Source organism: Phyllobates terribilis, unplaced genomic scaffold (genome assembly GCF_046119375.1).
Source record: "Phyllobates terribilis strain yellow unplaced genomic scaffold, ASM4611937v1 Scaffold_4__5_contigs__length_816908805, whole genome shotgun sequence".
Taxonomy (NCBI): domain Eukaryota; kingdom Metazoa; phylum Chordata; class Amphibia; order Anura; family Dendrobatidae; genus Phyllobates; species Phyllobates terribilis.
The window spans coordinates 29,491,771-29,510,836 of NW_027362764.1; the positions used below are offsets into that span (position 1 = coordinate 29,491,771).

The 19,066-nt window shown below is 37.5% G+C and overlaps 1 protein-coding gene across 2 annotated transcripts in view; it reads right to left on the reverse strand.

The window, feature by feature from the left end:
• Positions 1-1,365: 1,365 nt before the first annotated feature.
• The window catches only part of AOC1 (amine oxidase copper containing 1), a 66,103-nt gene continuing 48,402 nt past the window's right edge, over positions 1,366-19,066 (reverse strand). For both annotated transcript variants that reach the window (XM_073677205.1, XM_073677204.1), the window contains exons 3-5: positions 4,999-5,287; positions 2,159-2,291; positions 1,366-1,971 (exon numbers count right to left, since the gene is read on the reverse strand). In XM_073677205.1, the coding sequence (XP_073533306.1) occupies positions 1,696-1,971; positions 2,159-2,291; positions 4,999-5,287 (698 nt within the window). In that variant the 3' untranslated portion in view covers positions 1,366-1,695. The remainder of the gene's footprint in view (positions 1,972-2,158; positions 2,292-4,998; positions 5,288-19,066) is intronic.

Consider the following 19,066-nt stretch of genomic DNA (forward strand, 5'->3'; position numbering starts at 1 on the left):
TATACAGGGAGCTCCCCCTAGTGGTGGCTGAAGACAGAATCTTATTATGTATCTCTGTATACAGGGAGCACCTCCTAGTGGTGGCAGCAGACAGAATGTTATCATGTATCTCTGTATGCAGGGAGCTCCCCCTAGTGGTGGCTGTAGCCAGAATGTTATCATGTATATCTGTATACAGGGAGCTCCCCCTAGTGCTGACTCGAGGCAGAATCTTATCATGTATCTCTGTATATAGGTAGCTCCCCATGGTGGTGGCTGCAGACAGAATCTTATCATGTATCTCTGTATAGAGTGAGCTCCCCCTGGTGGTGACTGTAGACAGGATCTTATCATGTATCTCTGTATACAGGGAGCTCCTCCTAGTGGTGGCTGCAGAAAGTATCTTATCACATATCTCTGTATACAGGGAGCTCCCCCTAGTGGTGGTTGCAGAGAGTATCTTGTCACGAATCTCTGTATACAGGGAGCTCCCCCTAATGGTGGCGGCAGAGAGTATCTTGTCATGTATCTCTGTATACAGGTAGCTCCCCCTAGTGGTTTCTGCAGACAAGATCTTATCATGTACCTCTGTATACAGGGAGCTCCCCCTAGTGGTGGCTGTAGACAGGATCTTATCATGTATCTCTGTATAAAGGGAGCTCCCGCTAGTCGTGGCTGCAGACATGATCTCATCATGTATCTCTGTATACAGGGAGCTCCCCCTAGTGGTGGCTACAGACAGGATCTTTTCATGTATCTCTGTATACAGGGATCTCCCCCTAGTGGTGGCTGCAGACAGGATCTTATCATGTATCTCTGTAAACAGGGAGCTCCCCCTAGTGGTGGCTGCAGACAGAATCTTATCATGTATCTCTGTATAGAGGGAGCTCCCCCTGGTGGTGACTGTAGACAGGATCTTATCATGTATCTCTGTACAGGGAGCTCCTCCTAGTGGTGGCTGCAGAAAGGATCTTATCACATATCTCTGTATACAGGGAGCTCCCCCTAGTGGTGGCTGCAGACAGGATCTTATCATGTATCTCTGTATACAAGGAGCTCCCCCTAGTGGTGGTTGCTGAGTGAATCTCATCATATATCTCTGTATACAGGGAGCTCCCCCTAGGGGTGTTTGCAGACAAAAACTTTTCTTCTATCTGTCTATATAGGAAGCTTCCTTTAGTCTTCCCCTATGGCGGCCCCTTATTTTTCCCATATAGGGGCATTGTGACTCTCAAAGGGGAAATTTGTGGCTTTCATAGGAGTTTTTGTGATGAAACAGCAAAGAGGTAGGAATAGTTGATGATAAACTTTCCAGTGATGCATCACAAGTGGATGTCTTCACACCAGTCTGACATATAGTGGTAATAATTTGTCTTATTGTGGAGGTATTATTTATATTTTATATTTAAAGGCATGGTATAGAATTACTTGATATTGCAAATACGTTCATGACAGTAGAAGAAGTGAAACGTGTTCATGGGGAATATATATGGAAAGGTGCCACCTAATATTCCACTATGACACAAGTCTCCCACAATAGGTGGGTCACGCTGCGTTGTGAGACCACCGGTTTCATGTGTCTTATTTGCACCTTTCTTGATTTTTTTTATTAGTCCTAAATTGCAGACTCGGGTCTCACAGGGAAATGCTGGAACGTTCACCATCTTGAGCTTCGTTGTCTCCGTTATGTTCGGGTTGTAGGAGAATCCTCGGGATTCAGTCGGAGAAGTAGGTTCCGTTGTAGCGGAAGGGTTTGTCCGTCACGCACTGACCGATCACTTCAGGGGTCCAACGCTGGATGTTCACTTTGGTGTAGTTATTGTCCGTGGGTTTCACAATGACTGTACTCCTGGAGGCCACGGACGGGTCCTCATTAAAAAAGTTGAAAGGTCGGAGAAAGAATCCCACCGCGTTTCCCGGTGTGGAAGTATTTGGGATGTCCTCAGCGTGGGGGATATGGAGGAAGCCGACTGTCACCCAAGCGACAAGATCCTAAATCATAAACCAGAAGCAAATTCAATGAAGCAGAAGTTTTATAAAAAAAAAATGTAATAGGAAAAGCGAAAACATCAGAAAAGACGAGAGGAAGGTAAAAAAAAGTAAGAGGGTGAAAATGGACGAGATGGAGACAAACACGGGAGTAATGACGAAGCCTGGAGACTAATCACACCGAATTTACCTGGTTCACAATGTCCTCGTTATTACGGATGAAATTCTCAAAATAGACGTCGGGGTCCCAGGGGTCGCACTGGATGTACATGCTGCTGCTGGTCAGCTCCGATTCTCTGTGTCGGGTCACTGCCAGGCTGTATCTGCAAGAAGGGAGGCCATGAGATGAGAAGATCCCCCAAGGGTAGACATCTGCAACACTCCAGCGGCAGTGAAACTACTACTCCCAGCGGGTGATCAGGCTGGCGGTGAGTAGTATTACAACAGCTGGAGTGTTTCTTGTTGCTCATATCTCCTCCATTACAATCCTCTGTGAGCTAAACGCATCGGCCACAAATCGTTCCCCTCTATCATTTGTTCCACTTTACCTGAACTGATACATTGTATCAGTCTGGACTCCAAAAGAACTGGATACAATTGTAACTACAGTTTAAAGGTTGTTGTCCGTCCCCTTTCAGAAAACTTCTCCCCATATGCTCAGTTTGGCCACGTTCACACGTTCAGTATTTGGTCAGTATTGTACATCAGTATTTCTAAGCCAAAATCAGGAGTGGAACAATCAGAGGAAAAGTAAAGTATAATAGAAACACGTCACCACTTCTGCACTTGTCACTTTTAGTTTTGGCTTACAAATACTGATGAAAAATACTGACCAAATACTGAATATGGCCTTAGTTGCAAAAAACAAACAAACTGTGCTTTCCAAACCCTCCCCGGGTCCAGTGTTGGGTCACTATCAGTGCCCCAGTCTTTGTCTGTCATGTTGAGAGCGCTGCAGCCAATCACTGAGCTCAATGGTTTGTGCTGTCTACATTGGCAGGGCCGCTGAGCTGAGTGATTGGCTGCAGCTTCAGGAGGGTAAGGGACAATCCCTTTAAGTATATACAGGTTCTGAATATACAGTATTCTGTTCCCATTTACTGACAGCAAGCAGAGATCTTGACCATAGTCAACAATTCAGACTTGAAGTCTATTATAAAGTTACAGAAGATTTCATCAAACATTGATAAAGCTGGAGAATAGATTTATTTGATTCTTTAATCTTGTAAATTGAGTGATTTAATATCATGTGGACGTTTCAGATTACAACATCTTTTGGCCAAACTTTCAATTTAAGAAATGGTGTTACTTTAGCTCTAAACAGTTAAGACATTGGGAAATGCATTATACCCATCTCACCGGTTTGATACAGTGGCGTTCAAAATAATAGCAGCGTGTTCAAAAACCTGAATTAAACACAAAATCTTTATACTAGTTGTTATTTCCAGCATTGGGGACATTGCACACTGTTTTCTAATTCAAAACATGAAGAGAAATGTAGATAATTTTTAACTACTTTACAGAAAATACCAAAAAATGAACATTGGGCCATTCTAAAAAATAGCAGTGTCTGCATTTGTCTTTTTTTTTTGAGGATTTAGCATTCCTGTGAATCACTAACCTAATATTTAGTTGTAAACCCACAGTTTTTTAGAACTGCTTCACATCTATGTTGCATAGAGTCAACCAACTTCTGGCCCCTGTCACCTGTTATTCCAGCCCAGGAGGCTTTGACTACATCCCACAATTTTTGGGCATTTGTTGGTTTTTCCTCAGAAACAGCATTTTTGATGTCACCCCACAAGTATTCTATAGGATTAAGGTCCGGGGATTGGGCTGGCCACTCCATAACCTCAATTTTGTTGGGCTGAATCCAAGATTTTGCTCGTTTACTGGTGTGTTTAGGGTCGTTGTCTTGGTGAAACACCCATTTCAAGGGCATATCCTCTTCAGCATAAGGCAGCATGGCCTCTTCAAGTATTAAAATATATGTAAACTGGTTCATGATCCCTGGTATGCGTTAAATAGGTCCGGCACCGTAGTAAGAGAAACGTGCCCATATCATGATGCTTCCACCATGCTTCACTGTCTTCAGACTGTACTGTGGCTGAATGCAGAGTTTGGGGGTTGTCTGACGAACTGTCTGCGGCCCTTGGATCTAAAAAGAGCAATTTTACTTTCATCAGTCCACAAAATGTTTCTCCCTTTCTCTTTAGACCAGTTGATGTGATCTTTGGCAAATTGTATCAGCTTCAGTACATGTCTTTTTTTAACAGTGGGACTTTGCGGGGACTTCTTACTGAGAGATTAGCTGCACACAGGCGTCTTCTCACTGTCACAGTCCTCACAGGTAACTGGAGACTGTCTGTGATCATCCTGGAGCTGATCATTGGCTGAGCCTTTACCATTCTGCCTATTCTCTGATCCATTCGGATGGTAATCTTCTGTTTTCTTCCACGTCTCTCTGGTTTTTCTTTCCCGTTTAAAGCATTGGAGATCATTTTAGCTGAACAGCCGATCATTGTCTGCACTTCTTTATAAGTTTTACCATCTCCAATCAACTTTTTAATAAAAGTGTTCTGTTCTCCTGAACAATGTCTGAAATGACCCATATTTCTCAGGCTTTCAAGGAGAAATGCATGTACAACATGTGCTGCTTCACCCTTAAATAAGGACCACCTGATTCACACCTGTTTCTTCACAGAATGATTTCCACACTGCTATTATATTGAGCTCACCCCGTACAATTAATTATTCACATGCACAGACTCAGAAACCTGCAGATCATGAATGTGGAGTCTGGGGGTTTTTCCTAGAATGTACTGCACCAACTGGTAAATTGTTTGACATGTGGGAATATAATTTATACCAAAAACAGTGATTAATCTGGTTACTCATATTGGACTACTATTATTTTGAACACTACTGTACTTCACATTTCACTATATATTCACTGTGTATTTGGAAATGATGGGGAATCCTTGTATCTCCAGAGCATCCAGAGCCCAGGTGTTCCTTCATCCCACTAACCTGGACCACGAAACTCCTTTCTCCTCAGCCCACATGCGGGGCAGCACGCTGTGGCCGTGGGAGTTGTACTGAATTCTGTAGCTCTTCTGATGTCCCCACTTGTTCTTCTTGTTGGGGTTTTGGAACATTAGATACCTGGGGACACGTGATCCAAACTTGAAAGCTGCCTGGCGCTCACTGCTTCTCTGGACACGATCCAAACGGGACTGGACAATAAAGTGATCAGGACTCCAAGGGTTTGTAATGTTCTCATATTTAAGATCAATGGTTTCAAAGCTGTTTTCTGCACCTAAAAGTTTAAAAATAGTATTATAATAATAATGATAATACTGCCCCCTATGTACAAGAATATAACTACTATAATACTGCCCCTATGTACAAGAATATAACTACTATAATACTGCCCTCTATATACAAGAATATAACTACTATAATACTGCCCCCTATGTACAAGAATATAACTACTATAATACTGCCCCTATCTACAAGAATATAACTACTATAATACTGCCCATATCTACAAGAATATAACTATTATAATACTGCCCCCTATGTACAAGAATATAACTACTATAATACTGCTCCTATGTACAGCAATATAACTACTATAATACTGCCCTCTATGTACAAGAATATAACTACTGTAATACTGCTCCTATGTACAGCAATATAACTACTATAATACTGCCCCCTATGTACAACAATATAACTACTATAATACTGCCCATATCTACAAGAATATAACTATTATAATACTGCCCCCTATGTACAAGAATATAACTACTAAAATACTGCCCTCTATATACAAGAATATAACTATTATAACACTGCTCCTATGTGCAAGAATATAACTACTGTAATACTGCCCCCTATGTACAGGAATATAACTACTATAATACTGCCCCCCATGTACAAGAATATAACTACTATAATACTGCCCTTATGTACAGGAATATAACTACTATAATACTGCCCCCTATGTACAGGAATATAACTACTTGAATACTGCCCCCCATGTACAAGAATATAACTACTATAATACTGCCCCTATGTACAGGAATATAACTACTATAATACTGCCCCCTATGTACAAGAATATAACTACTATAATACTGCTCCTATGTACAAGAATATAACTACTGTAATACTGTTACTATGTACAAGAATATAACTACTGTAATACTGCCCCTATGTACAGGAATATAACTACTATAATACTGCCCTCTATGTACAAGAATATAACTACTGTAATACTGCTCCTATGTACAGGAATATAACTACTATAATACTGCCCCCTATGTACAAGAATATAACTACTATAATACTGCCCCCTATGTACAAGAATGTAACTACTATAATACTGCCCCTGTGTACAAGAATATAACTACTATAATACTGCCCCCTATGTACAAGAATGTAACTACTATAATACTGCTCCTATGTACAAGAATGTAACTACTATAATACTGCTCCTATGTACAAGAATGTAACTACTATAATACTGCTCCTATGTACAAGAATATAACTACTATAATACTGCTCTTATGTACAAGAATATAACTACTATAATACTGCTCCTATGTACAAGAATATAACTACTATAATACTGCCCCTATGTACAAGAATATAACTACCATAATACTGCCCCTATGTACAAGAATATAACTACTATAATACTGCCCCTTATGTACAAGAATATAACTACTATAATACTGCTCCTATGTACATGAATATAACTACTATAATACTGCCCCTATGTACAAGAATATAACTACCATAATACTGCCCCTATGTACAAGAATATAACTACTATAATACTGCTCCTATGTACAGGAATATAACTACTATAATACTGCTCCTATGTACAAGAATATAACTACTATAATACTGCCCCCTATGTTCAAGAATATAACTACTATAATACTGCTCCTATGTACAAGAATATAACTACCATAATACTGCCCCCTATGTACAAGAATATAACTACTATACTACTGCTCATATGCACAAGAATATAACTACTATAATACTGCCCCCTATGTTCAAGAATATAACTACTATAATACTGCTCCTATGTACAAGAATATACCTACTATAATACTGCCCCTATGTACAAGAATATATCTACTATAATATTGCCCCATATGTACAAGAATATAACTACTATAATATTGCCCCATATGTTCAAGAATATAACTACTATAATACTGCTCCTATGTACATGAATATAACTACTATAATACTGCCCCTATGTACAAGAATATACCTACTATAATACTGCCCCTATGTACAAGAATATATCTACTATAATATTGCCCCATATGTACAAGAATATAACTACTATAATATTGCCCCATATGTTCAAGAATATAACTACTATAATACTGCCCCTATGTACAAGAATATAACTACTATAATACTGCTCCTATGTACAAGAATATAACTACTATAATACTGCCCCCTATATACAAGAATATAACTACTATAATACTGCCCCTTATGTACAAGAATATATCTACTATAATACTGCCTCCTATGTACAAGAATATAACTACTATAATACTGCCCCTTATGTACAAGAATATAACTACTATAATACTGCCCCTATGAACAAGAATATAACTACTATAATACTGCCCCTATGTACAAGAATAGAACTAATATAATACTGTTCCTATGTACAAGAATATAACTACTATAATACTGCCCCTTATGTACAAGAATATAACTACTATAATACTGTGCCTATGTACTAGAATATAAATACTATAATACTGCTCCTATGTACAAGAATATAACTTCTATAATACTGCTCCTTTGTACAAGAATATAACTACTATAATACTGCCCCTTATGTACAAGAATATAACTACTATAATACTGCTCCTATGTACAAGAATATAACTACTATAATACTGCTCCTATGTACAAGAATATAACTACTGTAATACTGTTACTATGTACAAGAATATAACTACTGTAATACTGCCCCCTATGTACAGGAATATAACTACTATAATACTGCCCCCTATGTACAACAATATAACTACTATAATACTGCCCATATCTACAAGAATATAACTATTATAATACTGCCCCCTATGTACAAGAATATAACTACTATAATACTGCCCTCTATGTACAAGAATATAACTACTGTAATACTGCTCCTATGTACAGGAATATAACTACTATAATACTGCCCCCTATGTACAAGAATATAACTACTATAATACTGCCCCCTATGTACAAGAATGTAACTACTATAATACTGCCCCTGTGTACAAGAATATAACTACTATAATACTGCCCCCTATGTACAAGAATGTAACTACTATAATACTGCTCCTATGTACAAGAATGTAACTACTATAATACTGCTCCTATGTACAAGAATGTAACTACTATAATACTGCTCCTATGTACAAGAATATAACTACTATAATACTGCTCCTATGTACAAGAATATAACTACTATAATACTGCTCTTATGTACAAGAATATAACTACTATAATACTGCTCCTATGTACAAGAATATAACTACTATAATACTGCTCCTATGTACAAGAATATAACTACTATAATACTGCCCCTATGTACAAGAATATAACTACCATAATACTGCCCCTATGTACAAGAATATAGCTACTATAATACTGCCCCTTATGTACAAGAATATAACTACTATAATACTGCTCCTATGTACATGAATATAACTACTATAATACTGCCCCTATGTACAAGAATATAACTATCATAATACTGCCCCTATGTACAAGAATATAACTACTATAATACTGCTCCTATGTACAAGAATATAGCTACTATAATACTGCCCCTATGTACAAGAATATAACTACTATACTACTGCTCATATGCACAAGAATATAACTACTATAATACTGCCCCCTATGTTCAAGAATATAACTACTATAATACTGCTCCTATGTACAAGAATATACCTACTATAATACTGCCCCTATGTACAAGAATATATCTACTATAATATTGCCCCATATGTACAAGAATATAACTACTATAATACCGCCCCTATGTACAAGAATATAACTACTATAATACTGCCCCCTATGTACAAGAATATAACTACTATAATACTGCCCCTTATGTACAAGAATATATCTACTATAATACTGCCCCCTATGTACAAGAATATAACTACTATAATACTGCCCCTTATGTACAAGAATATATCTACTATAATACTGCCTCCTATGTACAAGAATATAACTACTATAATACTGCCCCTTATGTACAAGAATATAACTACTATAATACTGCCCCTATGAACAAGAATATAACTACTATAATACTGCCCCTATGTACAAGAATAGAACTAATATAATACTGTTCCTATGTACAAGAATATAACTACTATAATACTGCCCCTTATGTACAAGAATATAACTACTATAATACTGTGCCTATGTACTAGAATATAAATACTATAATACTGCTCCTATGTACAAGATTATAACTTCTATAATACTGCTCCTTTGTACAAGAATATAACTACTATAATACTGCCCCTTATGTACAAGAATATAACTACTATAATACTGCTCCTATGTACAAGAATATAACTACTATAATACTGCTCCTATGTGCAAGAATATAACTACTATAATACTGCTCCTCTGTACAAGAATATGACTACTATAATACTGCTCCTATGTTCAATAATATAACTAATACTGCCCCTATGTACAAGAATATAACTACTATAATACTGCTCCTATGTACAAGAATATACCTACTATAATACTGCCCCTATGTTCAAGAATATAACTACTATAATATTGCCCCATATGTACAAGAATATAACTACTATAATATTGCCCCATATGTACAAGAATATAACTACTATAATACTGCCCCCTATGTACAAGAATATAACTACTATAATACTGCCCCTTATGTACAAGAATATATCTACTATAATACTGCTCCTATGAACAAGAATATAACTACTATAATACTGCCCCCTATGTACAAGAATATAACTACTATAATATTGCCCCATATGTACAAGAATATAACTACTATAATACTGCTCCTATGTACAAGAATATAACTACTATAATACTGCCCCCTATGTACAAGAATAGAACTACTATAATATTGCCCCTATGTACAAGAGTATAACAACTATAATACTGCCCCTTATGTACAAGAATATAACTACTATAATACTGCCCCTATGTACAAGAATATAACAACTATAATACTGCGCCTATGTACTAGAATATAACTACTATAATACTGCTCCTATGTACAAGAATATAACTTCTATAATACTGCTCCTATGTACAAGAATATAACTACTATAATACTGTCCCCAATGTACAATAATATAACTGCTATAATACTGCCCCTATGTACAAGAATATAACTACTATAATACTGCCCCTATGTACAAGAATATAACTACTATAATACTGCCCCTATGTACAAGAATATAACTACTATAATACTGTGCCTATGTACTAGAATATAACTACTATACTACTGCTCCTATGTACAAGAATATAACTTCTATAATACTGCTCCTATGTACAAGAATAGAACTACTATAATACTGCCCCTTATGTACAAGAATATAACTACTATAATACTGCCCCTATGTACATGAATATAACGACTATAATACTGCTCCTATGTACAAGAATATAACTACTATAATACTGCCCCCTACGTACAAGAATATATCTACTGTAATACTGCCCCCTATGTACAAGAATATAGCTACTATAATACTGCCCCCTATGTACAAGAATATATCTACTGTAATACTGCCCCCTATGCAGAAGAATATAACTACTATAATACTGCTCCTATGTTCAAGAATATAACTAATACTGCCCCCTTTGTACAAGAGTATAACTACTATAATACTGCTCCTATGCACAAGAATATAACTACTATAATACTGCCCCCTATGTACAAGAATATAACTACTATAATATTGCCCCATATGTACAAGAATATAACTACTATAATACTGCCCCCTATGTACAAGAATATAACTACTATAATACTGCTCCTATGTACAAGAATATAACTACTATAATACTGCCCCCTATATACAAGAATATAACTACTATAATACTGCCCCTTATGTACAAGAATATATCTACTATAATACTGCCTCCTATGTACAAGAATATAACTACTATAATACTGCCCCTTATGTACAAGAATATAACTACTATAATACTGCCCCTATGAACAAGAATATAACTACTATAATACTGCCCCTATGTACAAGAATAGAACTAATATAATACTGTTCCTATGTACAAGAATATAACTACTATAATACTGCCCCTTATGTACAAGAATATAACTACTATAATACTGTGCCTATGTACTAGAATATAAATACTATAATACTGCTCCTATGTACAAGAATATAACTTCTATAATACTGCTCCTTTGTACAAGAATATAACTACTATAATACTGCCCCTTATGTACAAGAATATAACTACTATAATACTGCTCCTATGTACAAGAATATAACTACTATAATACTGCTCCTATGTACAAGAATATAACTACTGTAATACTGTTACTATGTACAAGAATATAACTACTGTAATACTGCCCCCTATGTACAGGAATATAACTACTATAATACTGCCCCCTATGTACAGCAATATAACTACTATAATACTGCCCATATCTACAAGAATATAACTATTATAATACTGCCCCCTATGTACAAGAATATAACTACTATAATACTGCCCTCTATGTACAAGAATATAACTACTGTAATACTGCTCCTATGTACAGGAATATAACTACTATAATACTGCCCCCTATGTACAAGAATATAACTACTATAATACTGCCCCCTATGTACAAGAATGTAACTACTATAATACTGCCCCTGTGTACAAGAATATAACTACTATAATACTGCCCCTATGTACAAGAATGTAACTACTATAATACTGCTCCTATGTACAAGAATGTAACTACTATAATACTGCTCCTATGTACAAGAATGCAACTACTATAATACTGCTCCTATGTACAAGAATATAACTACTATAATACTGCTCCTATGTACAAGAATATAACTACTATAATACTGCTCTTATGTACAAGAATATAACTACTATAATACTGCTCCTATGTACAAGAATATAACTACTATAATACTGCTCCTATGTACAAGAATATAACTACTATAATACTGCCCCTATGTACAAGAATATAACTACCATAATACTGCCCCTATGTACAAGAATATAGCTACTATAATACTGCCCCTTATGTACAAGAATATAACTACTATAATACTGCTCCTATGTACATGAATATAACTACTATAATACTGCCCCTATGTACAAGAATATAACTATCATAATACTGCCCCTATGTACAAGAATATAACTACTATAATACTGCTCCTATGTACAAGAATATAGCTACTATAATACTGCCCCTATGTACAAGAATATAACTACTATACTACTGCTCATATGCACAAGAATATAACTACTATAATACTGCCCCCTATGTTCAAGAATATAACTACTATAATACTGCTCCTATGTACAAGAATATACCTACTATAATACTGCCCCTATGTACAAGAATATATCTACTATAATATTGCCCCATATGTACAAGAATATAACTACTATAATATTGCCCCATATGTTCAAGAATATAACTACTATAATACTGCCCCTATGTACAAGAATATAACTACTATAATACTGCCCCCTATGTACAAGAATATAACTACTATAATACTGCCCCTTATGTACAAGAATATATCTACTATAATACTGCCTCCTATGTACAAGAATATAACTACTATAATACTGCCCCTTATGTACAAGAATATAACTACTATAATACTGCCCCTATGAACAAGAATATAACTACTATAATACTGCCCCTATGTACAAGAATAGAACTAATATAATACTGTTCCTATGTACAAGAATATAACTACTATAATACTGCCCCTTATGTACAAGAATATAACTACTATAATACTGTGCCTATGTACTAGAATATAAATACTATAATACTGCTCCTATGTACAAGATTATAACTTCTATAATACTGCTCCTTTGTACAAGAATATAACTACTATAATACTGCCCCTTATGTACAAGAATATAACTACTATAATACTGCTCCTATGTACAAGAATATAACTACTATAATACTGCTCCTATGTGCAAGAATATAACTACTATAATACTGCTCCTCTGTACAAGAATATGACTACTATAATACTGCTCCTATGTTCAATAATATAACTAATACTGCCCCTATGTACAAGAATATAACTACTATAATACTGCTCCTATGTACAAGAATATACCTACTATAATACTGCCCCTATGTTCAAGAATATAACTACTATAATATTGCCCCATATGTACAAGAATATAACTACTATAATATTGCCCCATATGTACAAGAATATAACTACTATAATACTGCCCCCTATGTACAAGAATATAACTACTATAATACTGCCCCTTATGTACAAGAATATATCTACTATAATACTGCCTCCTATGAACAAGAATATAACTACTATAATACTGCTCCTATGTACAAGAATATAACTACTATAATACTGCCCCCTATGTACAAGAATATAACTACTATAATATTGCCCCTATGTACAAGAGTATAACAACTATAATACTGCCCCTTATGTACAAGAATATAACTACTATAATACTGCCCCTATGTACAAGAATATAACAACTATAATACTGCGCCTATGTACTAGAATATAACTACTATAATACTGCTCCTATGTACAAGAATATAACTTCTATAATACTGCTCCTATGTACAAGAATATAACTACTATAATACTGTCCCCTATGTACAATAATATAACTGCTATAACACTGCCCCTATGTACAAGAATATAACTACTATAATACTGCCCCTATGTACAAGAATATAACTACTATAATACTGCCCCTATGTACAAGAATATAACTACTATAATACTGTGCCTATGTACTAGAATATAACTACTATACTACTGCTCCTATGTACAAGAATATAACTTCTATAATACTGCTCCTATGTACAAGAATAGAACTACTATAATACTGCCCCTTATGTACAAGAATATAACTACTATAATACTGCCCCTATGTACATGAATATAACGACTATAATACTGCTCCTATGTACAAGAATATAACTACTATAATACTGCCCCCTATGTACAAGAATATATCTACTGTAATACTGCCCCCTATGTACAAGAATATAGCTACTATAATACTGCCCCCTATGTACAAGAATATATCTACTGTAATACTGCCCCCTATGCAGAAGAATATAACTACTATAATACTGCTCCTATGTTCAAGAATATAACTAATACTGCCCCCTTTGTACAAGAGTATAACTACTATAATACTGCTCCTATGCACAAGAATATAACTACTATAATACTGCCCCCTATGTACAAGAATATAACTACTATAATATTGCCCCATATGTACAAGAATATAACTACTATAATACTGCCCCCTATGTACAAGAATATAACTACTACAATACTGCCCCTTATGTACAAGAATATATCTACTATAATACTGCTCCTATTTACAAGAATATAACTACTATAATACTGCTCCTATGTACAAGAATATAACTACTATAATAGTGCTCCTATGTACAAGAATATAACTACTATAATACTGCCCCCTATGTACAAGAATATAACTACTACAATACTGCCCCTTATGTACAAGAATATATCTACTATAATACTGCTCCTATGTACAAGAATATAACTACTATAATACTGCTCCTATGTACAAGAATATAACTGTTATGATCTGCTACAAGCACTAAGGAAAGACAGGAGGTCTGTCCCTAAAATAGAACTAAGCTAGATCCCTACGATGTAACGGGGAACCTGATCATGCGATCAGACCTGCTAAAGTCCTCAGCTAGTCAGAACGAAGAACTATAGATGTGAGGGAGGGATCCCTACAAGAACTAGGGACTGGGAGAAAGATGGACACCTCCTAGCAGAAATTGTAGCAGTAAAAAGACAAACAAACAACATAGAACATAAAGGTCCAAAGACCTAGCTAAACAGACTGAGAAAGGTTACAAAGCACCTGGCTAGCTTAAGAGTAGAAATTACAATGAAGTCCAGCATGGCCAGAAGGGCGGAGCAGGATTAAATAGGCAAAAAAGGTCATGTGATCAGCAAGATAGAAAAAACCTAACAGGAGAGTTCTAACAGTACCCCCTCTTCTAAGAGGATCCTCCGGATCCCCTAGGCCCAGGCTTATCAGGAAACCTCCTGTGAAACGCTCTGACAAGTCTGGAAGCAGAAACATCATCCGCCCTCACCCATGAGTTATCCTCGGGTCCGAAACCCTTCCACGCGACGAGATACTGCAAACTCCCTCTATACCGTCTAGAATTTAGGATGCGGGAAATTTCATATTCCCCGTCCTTCACCACCGGAGGAACAGTGGCAGAGGCGTCCCCATCCGACACATCAGCTCTTTTCAACAGAGAAACATGAAACACCGGATTAATCTTCCAGGAGGTAGGAACCTCCAACCTAACAGCAGATTGGTTAACTACCTGAAGCACCTTAAAGGGCCCTACAAACTTGGGACCCAATTTTTTAGAAGGAATCCTCAAAGGCAGATTCTTAGAGGACAACCAAACCATGTCACCAACAGCAAACAAAACCTCTTGCCGTTTCCTATCAAAGTACCTCTTAGATTTTTTGTTAGCCTCCTGAAGATTACCACGCACATCCGTCCAAACTCTCTCCAAATCACCGGAAAAACTCTCCTCCTCAGGCACAACCGATACCAATTTGGAGAATGACCCAAAAGACGCATGTCTCCCAGAACAACAAAAAAAAGGCGAACACCCAGCAGAAGAGGATGTATGGTTGTTAAGAGCAAATTCAGCAAGTGGCAGAAACTCAGACCACCCCTCTTGATTGTCTGCCACAAAGCAACGCAAGAACTGCTCAACATCCTGGTTCTTCCTTTCTGTCTGGCCATTAGACTCAGGATGATATCCGGACGAGAACGACAAATGAACTCCCAACCTATCACAAAAGGCACGCCAAAAACGAGCCACGAACTGAGGTCCCCTATCAGAAACAATGTCAGTAGGAACACCATGGAGTCTGACAATTTCCTTGACAAAGGCCTTAGCGAGTGTCTTAGCGCAAGGCAGTTTGATGAAGGGAACCAAGTGACACATCTTGCTAAAACAGTCCACGACCACCCAGATGACCGTGAAACCCTCAGAGGGGGGAAGGTCAGTAATAAAGTCCATAGCCAGATGTGTCCAAGGTGCACTAGGAACCTCCAGAGGGCAAAGCAACCCCGCAGCAGGAGCATGCGAAGACTTAGATCTAGCACACACAGTACATTGACGCACCCACTTAATGACTTCCTTCTGCCATCCAGGCCACCAAAAACTGCGACCCACAAGTCTCTTGGTCTCAGAAATTCCTGGATGACCTGCCAACCGAGACTCATGACACTCAACAAACAAATCTCTCCTAAAGGTCCTAGGCACAAACAACCTCCCATGGGGAGTGTTAGATGGGGCATTCTCCTGAGCTTTAAGAATCTCATCCTCCAAAAAGGAGTCCAATGCAGCAATCACAACACCTTCTTGTAAAATGCTCTCCTCCTCCTCCTCAGCACCGACCATGGGAGAAAAGCTGCGAGACAAAGCATCCGCTTTAACATTCTTGGTACCCGGGATGTAAGTAACGGAAAAATTAAACCGCGAGAAAAAAAGTGCCCACCTAGCCTGACGGGTATTCAAGCGCTTGGCAGCATCAAGATAGATCAGATTTTTATGATCAGTGAAAACCTGAATGGGAAATTCAGCACCTTCCAAGAGGTGACGCCAGTGTTCAAATGCGAGTTTAATCGCCAGCAATTCCCGATTACCAATATCGTAATTAAGTTCAGTCTCAGAAAAATTTTTTGAAAAAAAGGCACAGGGATGTACTCCATCCTTGTTTTCTTGAGACAACACCGCACCGACCCCCACAGAGGAAGCATCAACCTCAACCAAAAACGGCTTAGTCACATCAGGCTGCATAAGGATGGGAGCAGAGGTGAACCTCTCCTTGAGATACACAAAAGCTTCAATAGCCTCAGAAGACCACTGAACCGCATCAGCACCTTTCCTGGTGAGATTGGTCAGAGGTTTGACAATACTAGAAAAATTTTTTAGGAATTTTCTGTAATAATTGACGAAACCCAAAAACCTCTGTATCGATTTCAAACCAATAGGCCTAGGCCATTCCTGCACCGACCGAACCTTCACCGGGTCCATCTCAAAGCCCTCGCTGGAGATAATGTAGCCCAAAAAACTAATTCTCTGTACAGCGAACTCACATTTCTCCAGCTTAGCAAAAAGTGAATTGTCAATTAATAACTGTAATACCTCACGTACGCTCCGCCAATGAGACTCCAGATCCGGCGAATAAATCAGAATGTCATCCAAATACACAACCACATTTTTGCCGATCAAAGGTCTAAGGATGTCATTAATAAGATTCTGAAAAAATGCTGGAGCATTGGTAAGACCAAAAGGCATCACCAGATTCTCAAAATGACCCACAGGAGTGTTAAAAGCAGTCTTCCATTCGTCACCCTCCTTCATGCGCAACAGATTGTATGCCCCCCGGAGATCAATTTTAGAGAACCACTTGGCCCCCACTAACTGGTTAAACAAATCAGGAATCAATGGCAGTGGGTAAGGATTGCGTACAGTAATTTTATTAATCTCGCGAAAGTCCAGACAGGGACGTAAACCGCCGTCCTTTTTTTTAACAAAAAAAAATCCAACAGCCACAGGAAACTTAGAAGATCTGATGTGACCGGCGGCCAAACTTGTCTGTATGTATTCCTCCAAAGCCTTTCTCTCAGGAATAGTAAGATTAAATAAACGACTTTTAGGAAGAATCGCTCCAGGAACAAATTCAATGGTACAATCATAGTCTCTATGGGGAGGCAAAACCTGCGATTCCTCCTCAGAAAAAACTTTTCAAAAATCCTGAATAGGTACAGGTAATTCCCCTCTATCCACAGCAGCAATGCACCCGTTACAACACTTGTCATAACACTTAGGGCTCCAGGACTTAATTTCATTGGTAGACCAATCCAGTACAGGATTGTGCAATTTTAACCAGGGTAACCCCAAAACTACTGGAGAAGGCAAATTATTTAATACCACCAAATCCAAATTCTCTTGGTGAATACCATTAATAATGAGGGGAAATTCATAAACCTTGTGAGTAACACATTTCAAGGGAGAGCCATCGACAGAAACCACGGCAATAGGGGATGACAAAGGTTGGGGTTTTAATTTAAGTTTTTCCACGAATCCCCCATCAATCACATTCAGAGTAGAACCACAATCCACAAATACCCGAAATTCAATTAATTCTTCCTGAGCTGCCGTAGCAGCAGGAAGAAATACACCCTTAGTGTTTAACCAGGCTATACAGGCGTAACTGACCTTTTTTTTTTTCTTTGTTCATACGAAGCACACAGTTTTTAATGAAATGATCAGATTTCCCGCAATAAAAGCACAAACCTTCAGAAAACCAGCGGTCTTTTTCCTGAGAGCGGGGTGACATCGCCCCAATCTCCATCGGCTCTCCAATGTCAGTACAGACCCTCTCAAGACTCGCAGCTGACATGGCAGAGGATTTACTCTCATTAACCCTTGCACGCAGTCTCCTGTCCACCCGTATAGCTAATTGCATTGCCTCCTGCAAGTTTCCAGGTGTAGGATAAGCAATCAGCAGATCCTTAACCCTTTCACCTAGCCCAGCAAGAAACAAACTTTTCAAAGCTGAATCGTTCCACCCCACCTGAGCAGACCACCGACGGAAGTGAGTACAATAATTTTCCACATTACCTGATCCCTGCCTCAAATGTCTCAATTCCGTCTCAGCTGATGAGACACGATCAGGATCATCATACAACAAACCCAAAGCAGAAAAAAAACTATTCACTGATCTAAAGC